A 21,611-nucleotide genomic window follows, 5' to 3' on the forward strand; every position below is an offset into this window, starting at 1 on the left:
ATTATCCGGAGTGAAAAAAAAATCAATACTCCGGATAATCGAGTCCGACCTGTATTAATATGGGCTAATATTGCCCATGAGAGGAAGTTTTGTGTTTTGTCCAACTTAATAACCAATAGCAAAACGTTGTATGAAAATAGTAGTATAGGTTTGGTCATCGAGTCGTTTTTGCGTTGTCTCCGCCGAGACGCACCACGTTTCGCAGGCGTACAGCAGTACGGATTATACTAAAGATAACTATAAATTTGTAGGCCGCAGTGCGTACTCCTAACACAGATCAGAATGGACACTTCGCGGTCTATACGAATACATGGAAAATTAGAATCCCTATCTTCAGCGATGTTATATCAACTATTGAATATGTTATACGTATATTGCAATAGATTTGTAAGAAATGCCCGAATCAATTGGTGCAAAAATATCATGAATCCCTCATGGAATGTGACGTGACCGATATATAGTTTTCAAATTTGTGCTCGCTATATGTCCCTGAAAACGTAATCGCTACGTCAAAATGTATCGCTGGTCCATTTAGATATTTCAAATCTTTAAACAAGAACTTTCAAAGCAAAAAGGATTTTCACGACAGTATTATATTGAAAGTGCAGTACATCAGCTACATATTGCACTCAAAAAGTGATGGTTCTCATTCAGACTGATTCAATTGCTATATGAACAAAATAGGTGAGATGGGAAAAATATTATTGACATAAAACCATAACTAATACTGGAAAGTTATTAAAAAAATCTGTACATTCTGTATCATTGTGCATTCTGTGATCTGTAACTACAATTCTGAAAACTCTGCAGAAATACAGGTTAATAATTTTTCCATCGGAATTTTTACTACTTTCATTGGAAATGTTGCTTTCAAAACTTCATGAGAACGTAATACAAAAATAATCGTTACGTTTTGACGTGGGACTACGTCTAACCGGAATATATGGGTGAAATGAAAACCTAAACACAGAACATGCAGGAAAAAGTGAAAGATTTCGAATGCTTATAACTCGAACATTCCTCACTGGATCGGAAAGATGTTTGCATCAATTGATAGGGAATATTTATACGCATCTATCGCATTTAATCAAATGTTATTTTTAATTAGATAAACAATTGAATAACTGTAAAATGTCAAGCGTTATTTCAACACCCGAACTGCTTCGTTTTGATTGGCCGGATTTCCGGTTTCCCCAACACAGACTTCTAAATCAATGTACCTGTGGGAATCCGCTTTGCAAATATACATGCAAGTAGGGGATATTTCTGTTCCCACCGAGCTGTGTTTCCCTAACACGGACTTCAAACTCAATGTACTTGGGGGAATCCGCTTTGCCAATACATATAAGTCGGGGGTATTTTTGTTCACACAAAAATGTGTTTCAAGACAAAGATGCCTGGAGGAATCCACATTGCAAATATATGCAAGCTGCGAGTACTTCTGTACTTCCTTCCTTCCTTCCGGAATATGTCTCCCTAAAACGCACTTCTAAACTGAGAAATCTGGGAAAGTCGTACTTTCAGATACTAGAGGTGAATGACTTTCACGGTTCGAGAAATGTAAAATACAGTGATTGTTTGACAATTCTTCCGTTCACATATTTTGGTAGTTCTAGGCATCATATCAAACGTAAAAGGAAGTTCATCAAATTTACTTGTGACGAAGAACATAATCTATTACAATACATGAATTGATCTTACATGGCAACTGTTCGAACTTTTTACTTACAAAGCAAAAATGTTGGATTCAATTGAATTCGAAAATTGTTTCATTCAATCGATAGTTCAATGAATACAATACAAATGCTTACTAAGAGTACGGTTGTCCCACGCCAACTTTGCGGTTATATCATAGATATAACCCACCCATTTTATTTGTTAAGTCTTGGCCAGAGATGCAGGCTCGACTGACATATGCAATTTTTATTTTTTCCGATGAAAACTGTCTAAGAGGCACCGTTGAGGCGCTTTCAACAATTTGGCCTCAACAATATATACCATAATATCCTCAAGCGAAAATCCGAGCCGAGGCGGCGAGGCGAGGTTTCCATTTCACCCCGAAGCCAACGTAGGCGCTAATCGATTACGAAATCCAATCACGGTAACGCCCTCGTCATAAGCTGCTTCTCACACACAAACGCCCACACACACGTTCATTACGACGAAAACTGGTTGACACACCGCCGCCATCGACTCTCCGAGTGCTAGATCTTATCAGTAATGCAACCAACGAAACTCGATTACCACATGGGAGAAATTGTGTGTTTGTGGTGAAAGTGAGACCTTTTTCTCGTTCATTCTTCATTCTTCGGTTGTCGGGACGGGAAACCTACCTGACATCAGCTGGATCAAGATTCCAAAGGCGAACTGTACATACAGGATTGCATCCAACAGTGGTTTGTACTGCTTCGAGGCGAATTCGTCCACGTAGGGCGGGACCAAGGTGGTGATGATGCCAGCGGATATACCCGCCATCAGGCGTCCCGCGCAGAAATACCAGAATGATGTACTGTGGGGAGGGCGCGAATGGAAGTGATTCTAAACGTGAGACCAGTTTTTGTACATCGCACAACGGCACTTACCCAAACGTCAGCAGAAAGTTCGCCCCAATCATAAGCGCTGCCGCTGTCAGCATGAACAGCTTCGTCCCTGCCAGGGGGTACAGTTTGTAGACCACCACCGAGCAGACGGCCGCCGTCAAGGCCGGAGTAGCTGCCAGAGAAGTCTTCTCGTTGGGGGAGAACTGTGGACAAACCATATCAGTTGTGAAAAGCCATTCTTTGCGACTCACACTCAATCACATACCTCTTCATTTTCCAACAGCCTAAGCTCTCCGTTCCGCTCGGATGCCGTACCCTGAACCTTGACGAAAGCGTTGCTGCTCCAGGCCACCATTGATCCTATGGATAGATACCCGAGTGATGCTGCCGGAGAGACACGAAGAGCCCATATTAAAAATTTGATAATCCAAAAATCGGGTTCATTTCGCGAAGCGAAAATAAATTTTTAAGCAGCAGTAATCTCAATTTCAGCGAAAACTAAATTAACATTTCAACATCGCCTCTTTTTGTTTATCCAGAAATCCTTATCACACTGTTTGCTGAACAGCACCAAATTCGAGGAACTGGATTAAGCCAGCTTTCGTTGCTGCTTGGAAGGAATGTTTTCCCGGTGCTGATTTATCTGCAAATTAACATCTAAGTAATCATCATTCCGGGAAAAAGTCGAGCGGTGTATTTATTCAGTGTTTGAGCCATACACAATTTTTCATTCCATCCGACACTTATCGGTTGCTGTATATCACAACCCTTCGACTGAGATGATCAAAGAATTTCTTGAATATTCCCATTCCCCCCAATAAATTGAAACTCAAGAATTCTTCATTTTTTGTTTATTTTTTTATCGCTCCGACAGATGAGAAGCTTCTTCTGAACAACCGCAGACAGCTTCATTAAGAGGGTGTACAATTTTTTAAATTTATAACACTGTTCTGCTTCCCATTTTGATTGAATCATGACAGTGGGGAATTTATTTCCCAGACATACCTCGTCTGTGGACGTATGGTTTTCTCCGTGAAGAGACATCCACTGGGTTCAACGGTTCTAACTTTTCTTTTGGTCAACAACAGAGCCAAACACCAATTTCACGGTCAATTGTATCGATAGCCTTTTTAAGGTCAAGAAAGAGTGCACCAACCAGGGCTCTGCATAGTCATAGTCAACTGAGGATAGTCAGCTGACTAACTGACTGACTATATCCATAGCACAGCAGTGGAACTCCATACAATTCACTGACTAAAAAGTGTCCACATTTTTAACCCTTGTAATTTTTTTTCTGGCATACTTGATTTGAGAGTGTACTGATTTCTAGCTGTCTTGACGCAAGGTCTTTAATGAAGAATGATAAGATGGGAAGGTTTATATAAACATGTTCATAATTACATAAGTTTATTCAAATATTATTATTGTTCTTATATTAACTATTCAGTGAAATTTTATCAAAATTTGAAAGAGAAATTAAAAAAGGAATGTATTTTTCAATAATTTTTCTGATATGGTTATTAAAAATCCATGATTACCTTTGCTTTATCATTTACCCCCCCATTATTTGACAATTTTTCCTGCTTTTCGTTATTTGATCTATCATTTTGGGAGTTCCATTTTAGAGATTTAAAATAGCGACGAGATAGAAATTTGTATTGAAAGAACAAATTGTGGAAAATTTTCTCAGCTTTATAATTAAAGTTCTGAGTTCATTGAATGATAGATTGAAGTTGCTTCATAGAAGAAAAAGATATCATTTGATATGACGATTTTTGAAATCGCCTCAATGTCTTCCGAAAAACACTTACACATGTCCACGCGATGTGAAAATTCCATGTTTTTGTTTGCATTCGAACATGATTTTCGCTAGTGTTGAATGTCTATCCCAAACACGAACAATGATACACAAACCTAAACATGTGAAAACAAACACGATGTTTATAATTCAAGAACATCATGTACAAACATATCACCCGATGTCGCAATATTCATTGCTTTCGTTTCTTTTCATACACGGAAAGAAATTATTCATTCCAAAACATTTCTTCGTAGAATACTTTTTCACAGAAACGAACTTGAAATTTAGCTCGCATTTCAAAAATTGCACGAACTGAGAGGCTATGAGTTCATGCACATTTTGCAAGTCTGATTAAATAATCCTTGGTTTCGTGCAACGAAAAAAATCTCTGAATAGAAAGAATCTTTCTATGAGATTTTTTTTTGCGTGCATGTTGGCAATTAAATTCTGGGGAGCCGACTGCACAGCGGGCGACGTCGTACAAATGCTGACCAAAAAAATAAATACCCAAAAATTAGTTTTAGATGCAACCTTCAGCGGCACACAGCAGAACTAGCAGAGAAATTTCAGCGGCTAAAACACACCATTAATTTCTCGATGTTATCACAAACTGAATGTAGGAAAAAACTCAAAGCTACACTTACACTGCACTACATATGCTATGTGTACATGCGATTGCATCATCCTTTCTTCTTCTCTTCTTCGCTCGTTTTATAGCTCGGGTCACGTTCGTCGCGAACAAGCATTATTGGCCATTTGTATTCAAAGATCCAGCCAAAATTGTTGCTCCCGTGGTCGAGTGGTTAGCGTCACGCCTAACACTGCTGAATAATTCTGGTACTTTATATTCGATTAAAATTATAGAAATACTGTAATGAAAATTTGTTGTGGGTAACTAAACATCTCCGCCACGCTCTATTCAATTTTAGTACTTGTTCAGATAGCTAATAATATCGAATGTTACATGAATTCAATATATAAATTGATGCGTGCACTAAATAATGATATCAAATGTGAAAAACTCTGATATCAATCGATGTTTGTTTTGTGCAGAACAGAAAAAGAGGTTTATTTTATTTGCCCAATATTTTAGACGAAGCACCCATTGTCATGATAGGAAAGTATTTTTTCCATGTCAACATACCAATACACCACGCTTTGAGTGGTGGTGGTGTGGTGTCCAATTCGCTTCTTCTACTTTACGCACTGCCGGTGTTTGGGGTGAAAATGCAAGAGAAACTGTACACCATGTTCGAACATCATGTGAAACATTGGGACTAAACATCGTATGTCCAAACATATTACGAATACATACATGTCACATTTTCAAACATAGGTACGAAAAAATCATGTTTGTACTCAAACACAAAAGTGTGAACAGTAGCGTGGACATGTTTATCCTGGACGCAGTGTTTTTTGTGAAACATGGAAGACTGGTCCATAGTTAGTTAGTAATGACTTTTGGCTTCTTCACGCAGTTTCTCCGCCAAAACGACTGAACAGTCAGTCGGGCGTTTAGTCGCTATTTCCCTCTACCGACTCGACTATATCAATTCATTCTTCCCAGTCAAATTGTCCTCAATGCATTTTGAAGTGACTTCCCCAAAATGAATTCGTTCCTCTCTTTCTCTCTCTCATGCATGCATCGATGTTTGAGCTCAACGTGGTTTGACATACAGGTGAGCTAGATTCTTTTGTATCATACACGAAAATTACTTACACGTATAAAATATCGTGCAGTGTGTGTGCGCTATGTTGCACGCCTAATACTAACTAATACTAATACGCGAGGACCTATATAGCATACTTGATAAATGTCTAAGTTCGTTGGTTTGAGTTCACGATGGGTAGACAATAAACCGTCCATTGATGGTGTAACTTCTTTTTTGCATCAGAAATCATGTTTTCGTTCCTCTTTATATGGACGTAAAAATAAGATTGCGTACGCGGGTATGAACTAGTTCTTCTTCTTCTTGGATGGCATTAACGTTCCCAGTGGAACTTTTGCCTTCTCATCTTTAGTATTACTTGCGTCATTTTTATTAGTGCTACTCAGTTGAGATTTCTATGCCGAATAACACGCCTTCAATGTATTCTGGAGTGGCAAGTTCTAGAATACGCGTGACCACAGTGCAAGTCGGAAGAAATTTCTTTGACGAAAAATCTCCCGACCGCCTGAAGTGAAATACAAGTTCAAGCACAAGTTTGAAAAAAAGGTTATGTTGTACATCGCCATTTCCGACCGGGGCATTTCAAAGCCTTGGTTTAAGCCGAGCGGTCTGGCAATCAACCAACAAATCTATCGAGAAGAGTGCCTCGATAAAATCCTGCTGCCGTTCCTGAACGAGCATCACGCGGATGGGAAGTACGTCTTCGGGCCGGACAAGGCGTCTTCCCATTACGCCAAGAAGACGCTGGCGTATCTTGAGGAGAAAAAGATACCGTTCGTGCCGAAAGATCGTAACCCAACAAACTTGCCCCAGTGCCGCCCAATAGAGGATTTCTTTGGCTCATTCAGTGCCCTAGTGTATAGAAACAATTGGAGGGCCAAGGACACGAAGCAACTGACTACAAGAATCCGGAATTGTATCCGGAAAACGGACATAAGTGCCGTACAACGTTCTTGTGAGAGCATCGCGACAAAGTTGCGTCGAACAGCAGACCACGGCCCTTACTCAAACATTCACTGACATTTTTTTGAAGAAAATACATTATGTTATTAATAAAAAATACTGAAATCGATGAAAAAAATTTTTTTTGTTATATGTGATTGAAAAAATTCTCATTTTTTATTTAACACCCGTTATTCATTAGTCGAGTCAGTTAAAATAACCAAAATGGCGAAATATGTATTTTTTTCAAAACTCCATCAATATAGGTATCTAATAAAAGTAATTGACTAGTAGGACACAGTTATTTATGTAAAATGACAATCCAATCCAATCTGCCATACAAATGAAACACAAATTTCTGCATAACTCGAAAATAAATCAAGCAAACGAAACCAAATTTGGCATGTGGAGATTTTAGGGTGTAATAAATGTTTTTACGGTGGTTAGATACTCCTCCCTCTTCTCCCAGGGGGGGGGGGGGGTTCTGCCATACAAATGAAACATAAATTTCTGTATTTCTGTATCGGAAAATTCAATTCCCATATATTCTACAATTACATAGTGACAAGCGCTGTTAGTCCATTTGATGTTTGCGCTAGCGAAATTGATCTTTGTTCGAAACTGGAAATGGATTTTAATGTGATGAAACGCACTCCTACATCTTCTTCTACCTATAGAAAAAAAGGATCGCCAGATGTGTTGATAGGAGCAGAACTCGAGGAAGGAATTGTCCGATTTAGGGCTGTATTTATTCTATCATATTTCTGTATAAAACATTTATTCCATGTAACGGAGAAACATGTTATTTGCAAGTGGTTGAAAAATCTTGAACGAGAATTGTATCGGAAAATAATCTGATATTATAATGATGAGTTTTGTTAGAAATACAACGGAGATGAATAGAAGATCAATAAATGAACAGTTCTGGACCCATGAACTTGCTCATAGTAAGAAAACGTGAATGTTTGATTGTACGAGGGTCACTATTTATATTTCGGGAATAGGAACAAAAACAAATAGTTAAGCTGCGAATATATTTTTATTGTTTTTCAAAGTACTCGCCACGATGATCGATACACTTTTGCATGCGCTTAAACCAATTTTCAAAGCATTTATTCCAATCGACACGAGCCTTTTTTTTGAGCGATTGTCAAATTATGTGGGATCCAACGTGAACATAATTTTCGCACAACTAAGTGTTCATGTAAAATCGCATATATGCTGGTGGAACTAATGCTTAGGGATGCCTCAATCTCACAATAAGTTACATGACGATCTTGCTTAATCATTTCGTGCACAGTATCGATGTTTTCTGGCACTACAGTCGATTTAGGACGACCTTCACGAAACTCGTCGGACAGCGAACTACGACCACGATTGAATTCACTATACCAGCGATACACAGTGGTTTTTGATGGGACTTCATCGCCAAAAGTCAAATTAAGTTGATTGACGCACTCTTGTTGTGATAATCCACGTCGAAAGTCGTAAAAAATCATCGCACGAAAATGTTCACGATTCAGTTCCATTTTTTTGCCGAGACCAAACTTTCAACTAAATATAAAATAAACAAATAGCCAAAAAAAATATATGATGACAAATGTTCACAAAAAAATATATGATGACAAAATGTTCTGAGTACGTATATCGTCAAAAATGTCAAACTTTACGATGGAACCGTCAGATGGACTCACATGACATCAGTGTTGCCAATTCCCGAAATATAAATAGTGACCCTCGTATTGAAAACAAAAAACAAATTTTTGGCGGGACGAAGTCTGCCTGGTCAGCTAGTTTATAATAAATCCAACCCGCATATGGGTATCGAATGAAATAATTTGACTCATATAATATAGTTAATCATGAAAACATTACATTCGAAAATTTTTAAAAACGTTTGGGATATTAAGGTTAAGGTGGAAGCTAGCCATTGTAGTAGTATAGGTAAACCCACGTGTAAAAATGGGGTAATAGTGTTTGTGAGAGAAGAGCAAAGCACACGTAAATAGATCAATTCACTTATCAGACTGTGTGGCGCTTCATTGACACGAGTCTTTGAATACATTTGAAAAAAAAAAACAAATAACAATTCAATACTAAAGTAAAATGTATGAACGATATGTTCCGATGAACAATTGCAAATATAAATATATATATATAGAAGGTGCATTTGCATATGTTTCTGATTATACACGAGCGTAACATGAGCAAATTTATAACACATGCGAATTGGGGCACTTTTGGTATTAACAAGTTCTTCCGCATAGTAACTCGATGTTGATAATTCCTTAATATTTTCCTTCGTTGATCGTATTGTTTTCACATATTCACGTTGGAAAGCCTTAGCCTTTCTCTTCGTTGGCCGAGGCATTTAGATTGAATTTAATACTTTTCCGTTTACTGTTTTTGAAAGCATAGGCAGCCGTGGCAGTGTTCCGAGCTCTGCAATACAATTTTCTTACCCAATGTTAAAGTTGCTAAAACTTACATTATAGACCCATTAAACGTAAAAATAATAATTGTATTGATATCAACACAATTTTATTCTATTGATTTTCATGACATGGGACGCTATGACTCCGGAATAACATTTTATTGAGTGGTTTTTATAGCTGTTTCGATGATGTTGTTTGGCATCAGTGTCGAAAAAATAACGATGCTTCCACCAATACAAACAAAACCATTGCTGAAGATTGAAAAACGAAAATTTAACTTTCAGAGCACTTGCTCGAGTTTTCCGACGTTCTTCACTATACGGTGCGATATTAATCCAACTCCGCCTGCGAATGACGGATCTCGATAATGGCATGTCCTTATAAGAACCTGAAATTATCTTGATAATAGCATGTCCGTATAGGAACCTGAAACTATTGAGAACCAGAGCAGTGGGTCCAAAGCCCCTAAAAGGAGGATGGTTGTAATAGCTGTTATCCATGGTTATTATGGAAAGAAAGTAATGGATAAACCCCTAATCCAAGGTGTGACGCGACCCGTGCTGAGGGATGAATGGTTGGGGGGGTTTCAATCAAATACCCTGCCTCTAACGGAGCCTGTGGAGTACCAGGGCACCCTCCACAGTATCGTCTGCCCCCTCTGCATTAAGCGGGTCACTGATGCAGTTGAACTTCTTTACCGCGCAACTCGTGGGAATTTCATGAATAATTCAACAAAAAACAAAAATCTTCCGGGTTCCGGCAGCCTCTCTCTGTCGGAAAAAATCGTCATAGAGGTCGACTCTATGAATGTCGAAGAGGATGAAGTACTGAGTGACGCACCTGCGGATGTTCAGTCCTGTTCCTCTTCCATCCTCAACACCCCGACTCGTTGTGAGTCGCTAGAGGATGATAGTGACGAAAGTAACGTCACTACAAAAACTGAACCTAAAGCGCTAGATTTAGCCGAGGTCCACTCTTCGTGGAAGAAAAACCTCACCAAGGGTCAGAGAAGGAGGCTGAAGAACTTGGTCGCAGCCGGGATCCCTGCAAAGGAAGCTCGGCAGCAAGCACTGAGTCAGCACATCTCTGGACCAGCAAAACGCCCCCGAGGATCGGAACTACCTAGTAGTGACGAAAAACTGATTCTCAAAAAATCCAAACAAAATCTCTGCCCCCGTAAAAGAGCGGGGTTGAACGAGCAAAAAAAAGATGCTCGAAACACTCTTCAAAACAAAGACTCCACAATAACTTCTGTCGAAACTGGAATCTCCTTCAAGAAAGCTTTGGAACAGATCAAAGTTGGAATACTCCCGGAGGACTATCCCAACACCGATCTTACTACGGCTCAGTTAGATTCCATCCAGAATGCTCTACTCACTGCAATAGAGCAACAAAGAAACGAGCCGGTTAAGCCCAAATTTTTCAATTGCTCGTATAAGTCAGGTTATCTAATCCTTTCGTGCAAAGATCATCAAACTTCGGAATGGTTGAAGAAAGTGGTTCCCGGGATAATCCTAGACGACAACATCAAACTGGTTGCTCTAGACGCCAAAAATATTCCGCGTCCAGAAATTCTCCATGCCTTTTTCCCACAAAGCGCAACATTCAGCGACGAGAGACTCAAAAGCCTCATTGAGAGTCAAAATGAAAATCTCTCCACCGATAAATGGCGAATACTAAAGAGATCCAATCCCAACGAAATTCACGCGGACTGGACGCTAACAGTCGACGAAGCTTCGATGCGTCAACTAACTAGCACAAACTTCAACATAAACTTCCGATTTGGCGAAACTAAGCTGAGGAAAACAAATCCAAAGCAGCGCCAAGTCATAATCCATAAAAGCTCCGGTGTATTCAAAGGAGATCTGGGGCCAAAAAACGAGGAACCTAAAAATTCCAAAAACCCAGGAAACCTGAAGTCTTCAGAGACTAGTGACTCCAAAATAGTGGAACCACAAAAAACTCAAGAAGTCGGCAGAAGGGTTTCTGGAAAACCAAAGCGCCCTCGTGAAGATTCTCCGAAAAACAAGAAGCTTGGCATCCTGAGTATTCCCGGCCCAAGCGGTACGAACTCAATGGTTATCGCAAACAGGTTAGGAACCTCGATTGTGCCAAGTAAAAAAGGTGAGTTTCTTCATACCCATCCCAGATCTAATACGAATACGGAAGCTGGAACAAGCAAAACACCTGACCTGATTTTCAAAAAAACAGATGGGACTCCGATCCTCCCAAATGAACCACCAGATCGGATAACCCAACCTAATGCAGAAAACTAAAGTTCTGCAAATAAACCTCCACCACGCCAAAGCAGCGTCGAGCGTGCTATCCAGGAGGTTTACAAAAGACGCTGTGGATCTAGCTCTTATACAAGAGCCTTGGGTTCACAAAGGAAGAATACTAGGTATTCAAACAGGTTCATGTAAGTTGTTCTATGATGACAAGCATGACTCCCCAAGAGCTGCTGTCTTAGTAAATGCAAACATTAAATGCTTTCCTATTACAGAGTTCATTCAAAGGGACATCGTCGCGATCAGAGTGGAAGTTCCTACCGCCAAAGGAAGGGCCGACATCGTAATTGCGTCGGCTTACTTTCCAGGCGACGTTCCTGAGGTTCCTCCACGAGAGGTAGCGGCGTTTGTAAACTACTGCAGGGAAATTAACAAGGACTTCATAATCGGATGTGATGCCAACGCTCATCACACCATGTGGGCAAGTACGGATATCAACTACCGAGGTGAGTGTCTTTTAGAATTTCTCTCGTCAAACAACATAGATATTGCTAACAAAGGGAATGAACCAACCTTCATTAACGCTATCAGACAAGAAGTCTTAGATCTAACGCTGTGCAGTCCGGCTATTCAAGAAAATATCCATAACTGGCACGTTTCCGATGAGGCGTCTTTGTCTGATCATAGACACATTATTTTTGAATGGAATGGTGGCATGGAAGTTCAGAGAGAATACCGAGATCCCAAAAAAACCAATTGGGATCGGTATGCACTTGAACTCGAGTCTAAAACTCTAAACTCAAAAATAAGGTCGATTCAACAGATTGAATCAGCTACAAAAGAATTAAATGAAACGATAATCTCTGCCTACAACAGTAATTGCCCACTGAGAAAAGTTTCTTCGACAAGAAACGTTCCTTGGTGGAATAAAAGGCTCGAACGGCTTCGCAAAACGGCGCGTAAATTGTTCAACAGAGCAAAAATTACCTCGGACTGGTCTCAATATAAGACTGAGTACAACTGAGTACAGTAGAGAACTGAGATGATCTAACGAAAATCCTGGGTATATAACTGCGAAAGCATTGAAAATACCCCAATCGTTGCTAGACTCAACAAGACTTTGACAAAAGACCACTCGAACGGGCTTGGATCGCTTAAAAAGGACGACGGTTCGTTCACAAAAACCCCCGCAGAAGTACTAGACTTACTGATGAAGACTCACTTTCCGGGATCTACATCTGTCCACTCGGACACAAATCCTGGCTATAATGGCGACACAATATGCTCTCGAAGGCGTCTCATAGGACCCGAAAGTGCAAAGGATGTCGCTAACATAGTTGCTGGGTTAGTCTTCACGAGGGCCAGAGTAGCAAACGCGGTGAGATCCTTTCTACCTTACAAATCTGCAGGTGCAGACGGGATTTTTCCAGCCTTGATTCAAAATGGAGAATCAAAACTAATTCCGTCTCTAATCGAGATCTTTAAGGCAAGTCTGATACTAGAGCACATTCCTTCGATATGGAGACTTGTGAAAGTAGTTTTCATCCCAAAAGCGGGAAAACGCGACAAATCACTTCCAAAGGCTTTTAGACCAATTAGTTTATCATCAATACTGTTGAAAACTATGGAAAAAGTATTATATGAATACATAAAGTCTGTATTCATGTCCAAACACCCACTATCCAAATACCAGTTTGCCTACCAATCAGGCAAATCCACAATAACAGCACTACACATGCTTGTGACAAAAATTGAAAAATCTCTCTTGTCAAAAGAAACCGCATTATGTGCGTTTCTTGACATCGAAGGTGCTTTTGATAATGCTTCTTATCTATCAATGGCACAGGCAATGAGAAGAAGACACTTTGATAACTGTATAGTCGAATGGATCCATGGCATGCTCACACAAAGAAAAATCACCACGGAGCTGGGCGGGTCGTCTAATTATGTGATTGCAACAAAAGGTTGCCCACAAGGAGGCGTTCTATCACCTCTCCTTTGGTCACTAGTAGTTGACGACCTTCTGACAAGTTTAGAGGCAAAAGGTTTTGAAATTGTGGGCTTCGCCGATGATCTAGTCATAATGATACGAGGCAAGTTCGACGACGTGATATCGAGTAGAATGCAGATGGCCTTAAACCTAACACAAAATTGGTGTACCACAGAAGGTCTGAGCATAAATCCCTCGAAAACAACAATTGTTCCATTCACCAAAAAGAAAAAACAGCATCTGCAGTCTTTATATCTTGGGGGAGTGGAAATAAAATGCAGCGCTTCAGTGAAATATCTAGGTGTTATCCTAGATGCTAAACTCAACTGGAATGCACACTTAGATGCAATAATCAGTAAGGCCAATACAGCCCTATGGGCATGTTCTAAAATGATAGGAAGAACATGGGGTCTTAAACCAAAAATGGTAATGTGGGTCTACACTGCCATTGTGCGGCCCAGAATAACCTATGCCTCATTAGTCTGGTGACCAAAGACCAAGGAGACTGTAGCTACAAAAAAGCTGAACAAACTCCAACGACTAGCATGCATTGCAATTACTGGAGCAATGCGAAGCACACCCTCGAAGGCACTGGAGGCTATCCTTCACTTGCTACCTCTGAACCAACATGTTCAGCTAGAGGCTAAGAAAAGCGCTCTAAAGCATAAACAATGGAAAAAAATACTAGACGGAGACAAAATTGGTCACTTGAGCATCCTGAATCTCTTTCCCGTAGGACCATCCTCAGAGATGAACAGTGATTGGATGGAACCTAGGACTAACTACGACATTCCATACAGTGTAATCGAGCCTTCTCGTTCAATATGGAATGAAGGCGGTCCCAGTGTTCGTAACGGTTCAATCATGTTCTACACTGATGGGTCAAAAATGGGAATCAGAACAGGTGCTGGAGTGTATGGTCCCAGAACAAAAATCTCTGTAGCTATGGGAAACTGGCCAACAGTTTTTCAAGCAGAAATAGCTGCGATAATAGAATGCTCAAATGTCTGCCTTAAAAGAAAATATAGACATGCTAACATCTGCATATTCTCAGACAGTCAAGCGGCACTTAAAGCTCTAAATGCTTTTAAATGCTCCTGTGTGTTGAAAGGTGAGCTGAAGAACTGGGAAGACCGGGAAGTATTAGCCAACTGGTTGGCGGTACAACTTAACCAGTCAAAAAAATTTATCACACCGAGTATTAAAATTACTCAACAATTGCTGAGTCATAATAAGAAAGACTTAGGCACAATCACAGGCCTTATAACAGGACACTGTCCGAGTAAATACCATCTCAAAAACATAGGTTTAGTGCAAGATGATATTTGTCGTTTTTGTTATACCGAAAGTGAAACCTCGGAACATTTGCTCTGTAATTGTGGAGCTCTAACTAGACGCAGACTGCAATACCTTGATAAGGCTATTTTGGAGCCCAAGGAAATTTGGTCTGCGTCGCCGATCAGGATTATAAAATTTATCAAACAGAGTATTCCTGATTGGCACCTATCTCGCTATAGCATTCAGTCTACTTCTTCATCAATAAGTAGTAGGTAAGCTTGAAGCGGAGTACAAAAAAAATGGGATATACCACAATAGTTCAGAATAATGGACGCAGTGGTTCACATCCAACAGGGGAAAAAAAAAATACGGTGCGAAAGCAGATGAAAATTTAATATCTTGTGAGTAATCGATTAAAGTTTGGTTGATATTACTTGATGGGAAGTGTGCAAAAACGATCATTTTCTTCACACTGTTTCACAAAATTATTGATTTTCTGGCGAGAGGTGAGGGAGGGAGATGAAAGAAATGAGCGCCATTGTGGCAGCCATTTGTGGCTAGCTTCCACCTTCACCTTAAACGGGGAGAAAACTGTGTCGTTATCGAAAACTGCTATATTCTCCCTATACTGATCATTCGACATGATCAACATTATATGGATTAAGTGGAATCAGTTCTAGTGATTATAAAAAAGCTCTGTATGAATTGATTTCGGAGCTGGTAAAGCGATCTACAAATCTTGAGTCAGGCGAATTTGTAGCCTAACCAATACTCCTAGGTCCTCGCTTCAAGCAGCAAGGTTTTGGGGATAACAGCAAGTACAACTATGCACACTAGTCATTGATAAGGATGCTAAAAATGACATTCATACAGGGTGGGCCATTTAAAGTGGAAGCATCTGGCAACCCCATAACTTTTGACAGAGATGTCAGATTAACAAATGTCATACCGCGTTGGAAGCGTCATTTCAGTACAATTTTAACCATGGAACAATACACACCTAAACAACGCGCTGAAATTGTTCAGCTGTACATTCAAAATAACTTCTCAATTGTGTTAACTAAACGTGCGTGGAAAAATAAAAATAAAGTTAAAACATCGCCTGGAGACAACACTATACGTCGATTATATGCCAAATTTATATCGTCTGGTAGTGTTGGTAATGCCAGTCATCTGTCCAGACAACGACCAAGACGTTTCGACGAGAATATTGATGCCGTTCGAGCCAGTGTTGCAGAGACTCCATCGACATCAGGTCGCCATCGTTCGCAAGAGTTAGGCATCATTTTCATGAAAATGAATTGGACAGTTACTGGTTCCAACAGGACGGCGCTACATGCCATACAGCGGCTGCCACGACCAAATTATTGCGCGAAATGTTCCCCGGAAGATTAATATCGAAAAACGGCGATTATGACTGGCCACCGAGATCACCTGATTTGACGCCTCCTGACTTTTTTTATGGGGATATTTAAAATCCAAGGTATACACTGGTAAACCAAGGACCCTGGCTGCGCTGAAAGACAATATCCGACAAGAAATTGCTGCCATATCGGCCGAAACATTGGGCAAAGTGATGGAAAATGCCGAAAAAAGGGCACATTTTGCGGTCAAGGCCAGAGGCGGTCATTTACGAGATATCATAATCAAAAAGTAGTTAGAACAAATCTCCTTGGACCAAAATAAATGAATTTCAAAAAAAATAATTTAAAATTCCACTTCTTTACTTTGCTATTGCAAAAACAAATCCTTCCACTTTAAATGGCCCACCCTGTAGAATACACACCTACGAATCTACCACAAATCGTTGGTGATGAAGCGCTGTCATCTGTAGATCAAATGAGCAATGTAATGCTCTATTTATAGATATGACAAACATGTGACATGTACACGATTAAAATTCGGCTCTGTTACAGCTAAATGCTAATGAGCCTAAAAATAAACAAATGAGATAAAAAAAAAACTTGGCAATATCGCATGACACCTATTGATGGCGCAAAAAAATGGCAAAAATGTAAAAGAGTAGTACGAAACACTGGATTAGGGTGCCATCTGTAATTTTTACTTTTTCAGGGAAAGTAGCATGCTATTGTTGTTAAGCTCAAGACTGCAACTTCGAAGAAATGGGGAAATATTGAGAAATCTGTTCTGCAAAATTTGGTAAACTGTATGCTCAACCGGATTGTTCAATTAACCGAAACGGTATTTAACTGATTATTAAATTGTTAAAATTGGTGACTTGATTCAAAGTGTGAAATGGTTTTATAGTAAATCAACAGTAAAAATAAGCATATTAAAGTCTCGAAAGACACAGTGCGATTCTTTCGAGCTGAATTTGTGTAGAAAAAATGCTACTTAAACTACTAGCTAATGTACCAACACATTGACCCATAACTCAAAAAGTTAGACAACACGTAGATATACACGAATTCAACTCACCAACAACCGTGAACAGCACCGCAATCCACTTCTCCGACAGCCGGAAGCGCTTCTGCATCTCGACGGAATCGTTGCTGTTTCGACTGCTCAGCATCTTCCGTGTGGACGCTTGGTGTTCCAGTGTACCCGCGGTTCCCATTTCGATCCGTTTCACCGCTCTTTCCGGATTCAAGCTTTTTCACTTTTCTGTGTTAGAGTATGAACAAATCCTGGGACCGATCCACAGGATTTATTGGTTGTAAAAAAAGCCTTTTGGCTGAAGTGCACTCAAATTTCCAAAGTATTTTGGTTTTCACTCAATTAAACACAAGTCTGTTTCGACTAGGGAACTTTTTTCACAGCGCAAAATTTTTTTTTTTTTTTGAACAATTACCACTCGTTCTAAATTTTGCTGAGAGCTTTCTCGCCACGCGTTTCGGCCAAGACTGATTGGAAACGATTGACCGTTTCGGGTAGTGTTTGAGCGCGATTCAAGTTAGGGAATACACAAGTGTGCCCCCATTATCGCGGTTTCCAAGCGTGATAGTGGCGCTCCCGTGTTTTTGTATTTTTTTCATGTTGTTATGTTTTTTAGTCTTCTCTCAGTTTTGCCGTGATCCGTCTGTCCTACCAAGAAGGAAACTTCCCGTCGTCGTCGTCTGGCGCACATCGCTTTCGGCTGCACTGATAAGAATATTTGTAAAGCTGTCGAAAACAGAAATGTGAAGCGAGAGAAGATGGGTAGACACGGAATCATGCTTTGATTGGTAATTATGTAACGTATGATCGGACCTAACTTGGAATTCTGCAAAATAATGTTGTTTTCCTAACGCATCCAATCCGGATTGATCCTGTCCCAAGTTCTGGCGGTTGAAAACGATCCGCTGACAGCATCCCGCGCGAATCGTACGATGCGACATCAAGGCCTTTCTAAATTGATAGCATATTGTTGGAAGCGCCAATGGCGACGGCGGCTCATCGTACGATGGAGCTTATTTATAGTTTTTTTTTTTTGAACCGCGCTTCTTGCCACGCACTTCCAGATATGCTCGACGGCGCTCGACAGGCCCCCGCCTAAACAGCCTAAGCGCGCGGTGGAGAAGCCAATAAAAACGTGATAACGCGCTACGAGATAAGCCCACATTGCATCGGAGTAGACCCAGATTAACCCGTTCCCGTTCGGAACTCATTGAGGGCCAAAATGCAGACGCAGCCGATTTGTTTTTCATGAGAATTTTAGGAATAACTTCTGATTGTAATCCGAAAACCTACCAGTAAGATGCACCATTCCGGCACGTTCTGACCACGACCGTTATAGGAACATTCCCCCGGTTCGGTGATAAAGGTAAACGAACGCTTTCCTCTATCGCAGGGCTCTTGGCATCACAATGTGTTTACTTTCCCGCGGCTCATTAGCATATATCAGCAGACGGAATTGCAATTGATTGTTTGTGCGTTCGTTCTTGTTTCTAAGATAACCCAGCTGCTTCGAAGTGGAACTCCGAAGCGGAGCTAAACTTTGGTACCGGATCCGAGTGGAAAAGGATGCGAATCGAAACGAGGTAACCGAAGGTGTGGGATTGGTTATCAGTGGATCCGTGTCCAATTGTGCAGGATTCATGAGATTGCCAATATCCCTGACAAAACGGCTGATGCAACTTTTATGTGGAGAGTTGTTGTTGTTATTTTTGTTAAGGGGGGACCCCTGTCTGGAAATGAACTAAAGTGATTTTTTTCGGATGTTGGGAATAAAGTGAAGTGCTCAGGCATTTTGTTTATTGTTTAAGGTATAATTGAAGATGTATTATCCATGTTTTGAGTGCACGAATAATGATTATAACGCTGTTGACAGTTGGATGCGTGGATGCTGTTTGAAAAACGGTACCTAGTTGGTGGTATCGGTTCTGAAGCAAGGGGTGTCACAGAACGAATCCCAATGAATATTCTGGAACTTTAGGACAATACCTAAAGTGTTACGTTGAGGTTTTCGAAAATTCGAAAATTGCCAAAATGGCTGCCATTTTTGTTAAAAATGAGTTATTTTTCTTGAAAAATCGCCGCTTAAAAGCTAAAAAAAAATCGAAAAAATGAGATATCGAAAAACGGCTATGTAACGCTTTAGATCAGAGTTTCTCAAAGGGGTCGATTTCGGTTTCCCAGGGGTCGATACAAACGAAAATTGGTTATGGGGGCCGACGAATTCTGAAAATCGACGCCTATAAAATAACAAAGGTTCTTATTTGAAATATTTAAGATGCTGCATAAGTTGTGTTACGTAGGGTTCGACATAGTCATATTCAACTGTGGATAGTCAGCGGACTATGAAGTAAGTCCCCTCCGTATTCGCTTGGAAATGACTTTTGGCTTCTTCACGCCAACAAGACTCATTAATGTCTACCACTGTATCTCACTTCACTCTTCCCCGTCAAATGGACTTCATTGCATTTTGAAGTGACTCCTGAATTCGTCGTAGAGACGAATGAACTCTCAGAGTTTAAAGTCTCTCTAATTCAATACCTTCCTACCTTCCTGAATTCGTTTCTCTCTCTCATGTATCACGTATGAATGTGTCGATGCTTGAGTTCACGGTGGGTGAAGAACGGAGCCGCCCATTAATGATGTAACTATTTTTTTTGCATCAAAAATCATGTTTTCGTTTCACTTCATATGGACGTCAAAATTAGATTCATGTAGGGATGATGGATCGAAGTCAGATTGAATGAAGAGGCAGATTTGTATTCAGTGGGCACGTCAAATAGCATAACCAATGACTAGAATAGTTCATCAATCATTGTTGGAAACACGGAGTGTTTACAAATCTTTCGAACGACCTTAAAAGCAAAACGCGTTGCTTCACGTTTGTATCGCTTTAAGCTGGAATGCGATTTCATTTATTATTTAATTCATTATAAATATAATAATATTTACATTTTTTCGTTCCTTTTTTAGTAAATTTCATAAACTTCTCCGTAAATAAAGTACAATATAATTTGGAAATAAATGCTGCTCACTCGACTATCTTGTTTGCTTATGGCCTTTGGTTTGTTTATTCCGGACATACCCTTGACACATCGTTTCATATGTCTGTTGAACAGCCCACTGTTGGTGATATGGCTGTTTGATCTGCCCTACGGTTTTCTCTGGCAACAATCATCCTCGCCCTTACACGCTCGTATTATTGCTGTACATTTTAAAAACTCAACAAGATGAAAAATTCGACAAGTAAAGAACGTGAAAAGGTTCGCGCAAGATAGTGTATTTGAGCGTAAGTCCTTCAGACACGTTTCAAATTTCTGTGTATTGACGTGGGACTACGTCTAACCGGAGTATATGGGGGGTAAAATGAAAACCTAAACACCGAACATGCAGGAAAAAATGAAAGATTCCGAATGCTTATAACTCGAACATTTCTTACTGGATCGGAAAAATGTTTGCATCAATTGATAGGGAATATTTCTACGCTTCTATCGCAATTAATTAAATGTTATTTTTCATGAGATAAACAATTGAATAACTGTAAAATGTTAAGCGTTATCTAAACGCCCTTACTGCCTCATTTTGATTGGCCCGATCTACGGTTTCCCTAACACAGCCATCAAAACCAAGCAACCTCGGGGAAATCGGCATTGCAAATACGTGAAAGTATGGCGGCTTTTGTTCTCACCGAAATATGTTCCCTAACACAGACTTCAAAACCAAGCAGCGTTGGAGAGATCGGCATTGCAAATACATGAAAGTTGGGGGTATTTTTGTTCCGACTGAAATGTGTTTCCCTAACACAGACTTTAGAACCAAGGTGTCTGAGGAAATTAGCATTACAAATTCATGCAAGTCGGGGGCATTTTTGTTCCGACTGAAATGTGTTTGCCTAACACAGAATTCAAAACCAAGATGTCAGGGGAAATCGGCTCTGCAAATAAATGCAAACTGCGAGTACTTTTGTACTCGCTTGCCTTTGTGCAAACTAGAATATGTTTCCTAAACACGGTCCTCCGGGGGTACTTCTGCACTCGTATGTTTTTTTTTGCACTCCGAAAAGTGTTTTCCTAACACGGATTACAAAAGCGGGTACGAATACCACGCTTTGGCTCGGTTATTCAAGCTTGCATTGAAGGATATGCCTTCATATCTTCTGCTCTCTGAATTACTACGTATACCATTTGATGATTAGGCAAGATGTTGATAACCAATAGCTGCGATGACGCCTATTGATTAAACAATATGCGTTAAAAAAGGTTAAAATCGAAGGTTAAAATCGAAACTGAGTGCCTGAAGTTCATCAAATCAAGCAAATTCGCGATTCGAGAAG

At 40.1% G+C, this 21,611-nt stretch overlaps 1 protein-coding gene across 3 annotated transcripts in view; it reads right to left on the bottom strand.

Moving 5' to 3' along the window:
- LOC129776506 (facilitated trehalose transporter Tret1-2 homolog) overlaps positions 1 to 18,460 on the bottom strand; it is a 59,356-nt gene extending 40,896 nt beyond the window's left edge. Inside the window, exons 1-5 of one of the 3 annotated variants that reach the window (XM_055782199.1) lie at positions 18,095 to 18,460; positions 17,324 to 18,007; positions 2,806 to 2,924; positions 2,583 to 2,743; positions 2,334 to 2,509 (exon numbers count right to left, since the gene is read on the bottom strand). In XM_055782199.1, coding sequence (XP_055638174.1) covers positions 2,334 to 2,509; positions 2,583 to 2,743; positions 2,806 to 2,924; positions 17,324 to 17,462 — 595 coding nt within the window. In that variant the 5' untranslated portion in view covers positions 17,463 to 18,007; positions 18,095 to 18,460. Of the gene's footprint in view, positions 1 to 2,333; positions 2,510 to 2,582; positions 2,744 to 2,805; positions 2,925 to 17,323; positions 18,060 to 18,094 lie in introns of those variants that run through there. The other 2 variants (XM_055782207.1, XM_055782191.1) reach the window with 2 other exon arrangements.
- Between the last annotated feature and the right edge of the window lie 3,151 nt (positions 18,461 to 21,611).

Source organism: Toxorhynchites rutilus, chromosome 1, assembly GCF_029784135.1.
Source record: "Toxorhynchites rutilus septentrionalis strain SRP chromosome 1, ASM2978413v1, whole genome shotgun sequence".
Taxonomy (NCBI): Eukaryota; Metazoa; Arthropoda; class Insecta; order Diptera; family Culicidae; genus Toxorhynchites; species Toxorhynchites rutilus.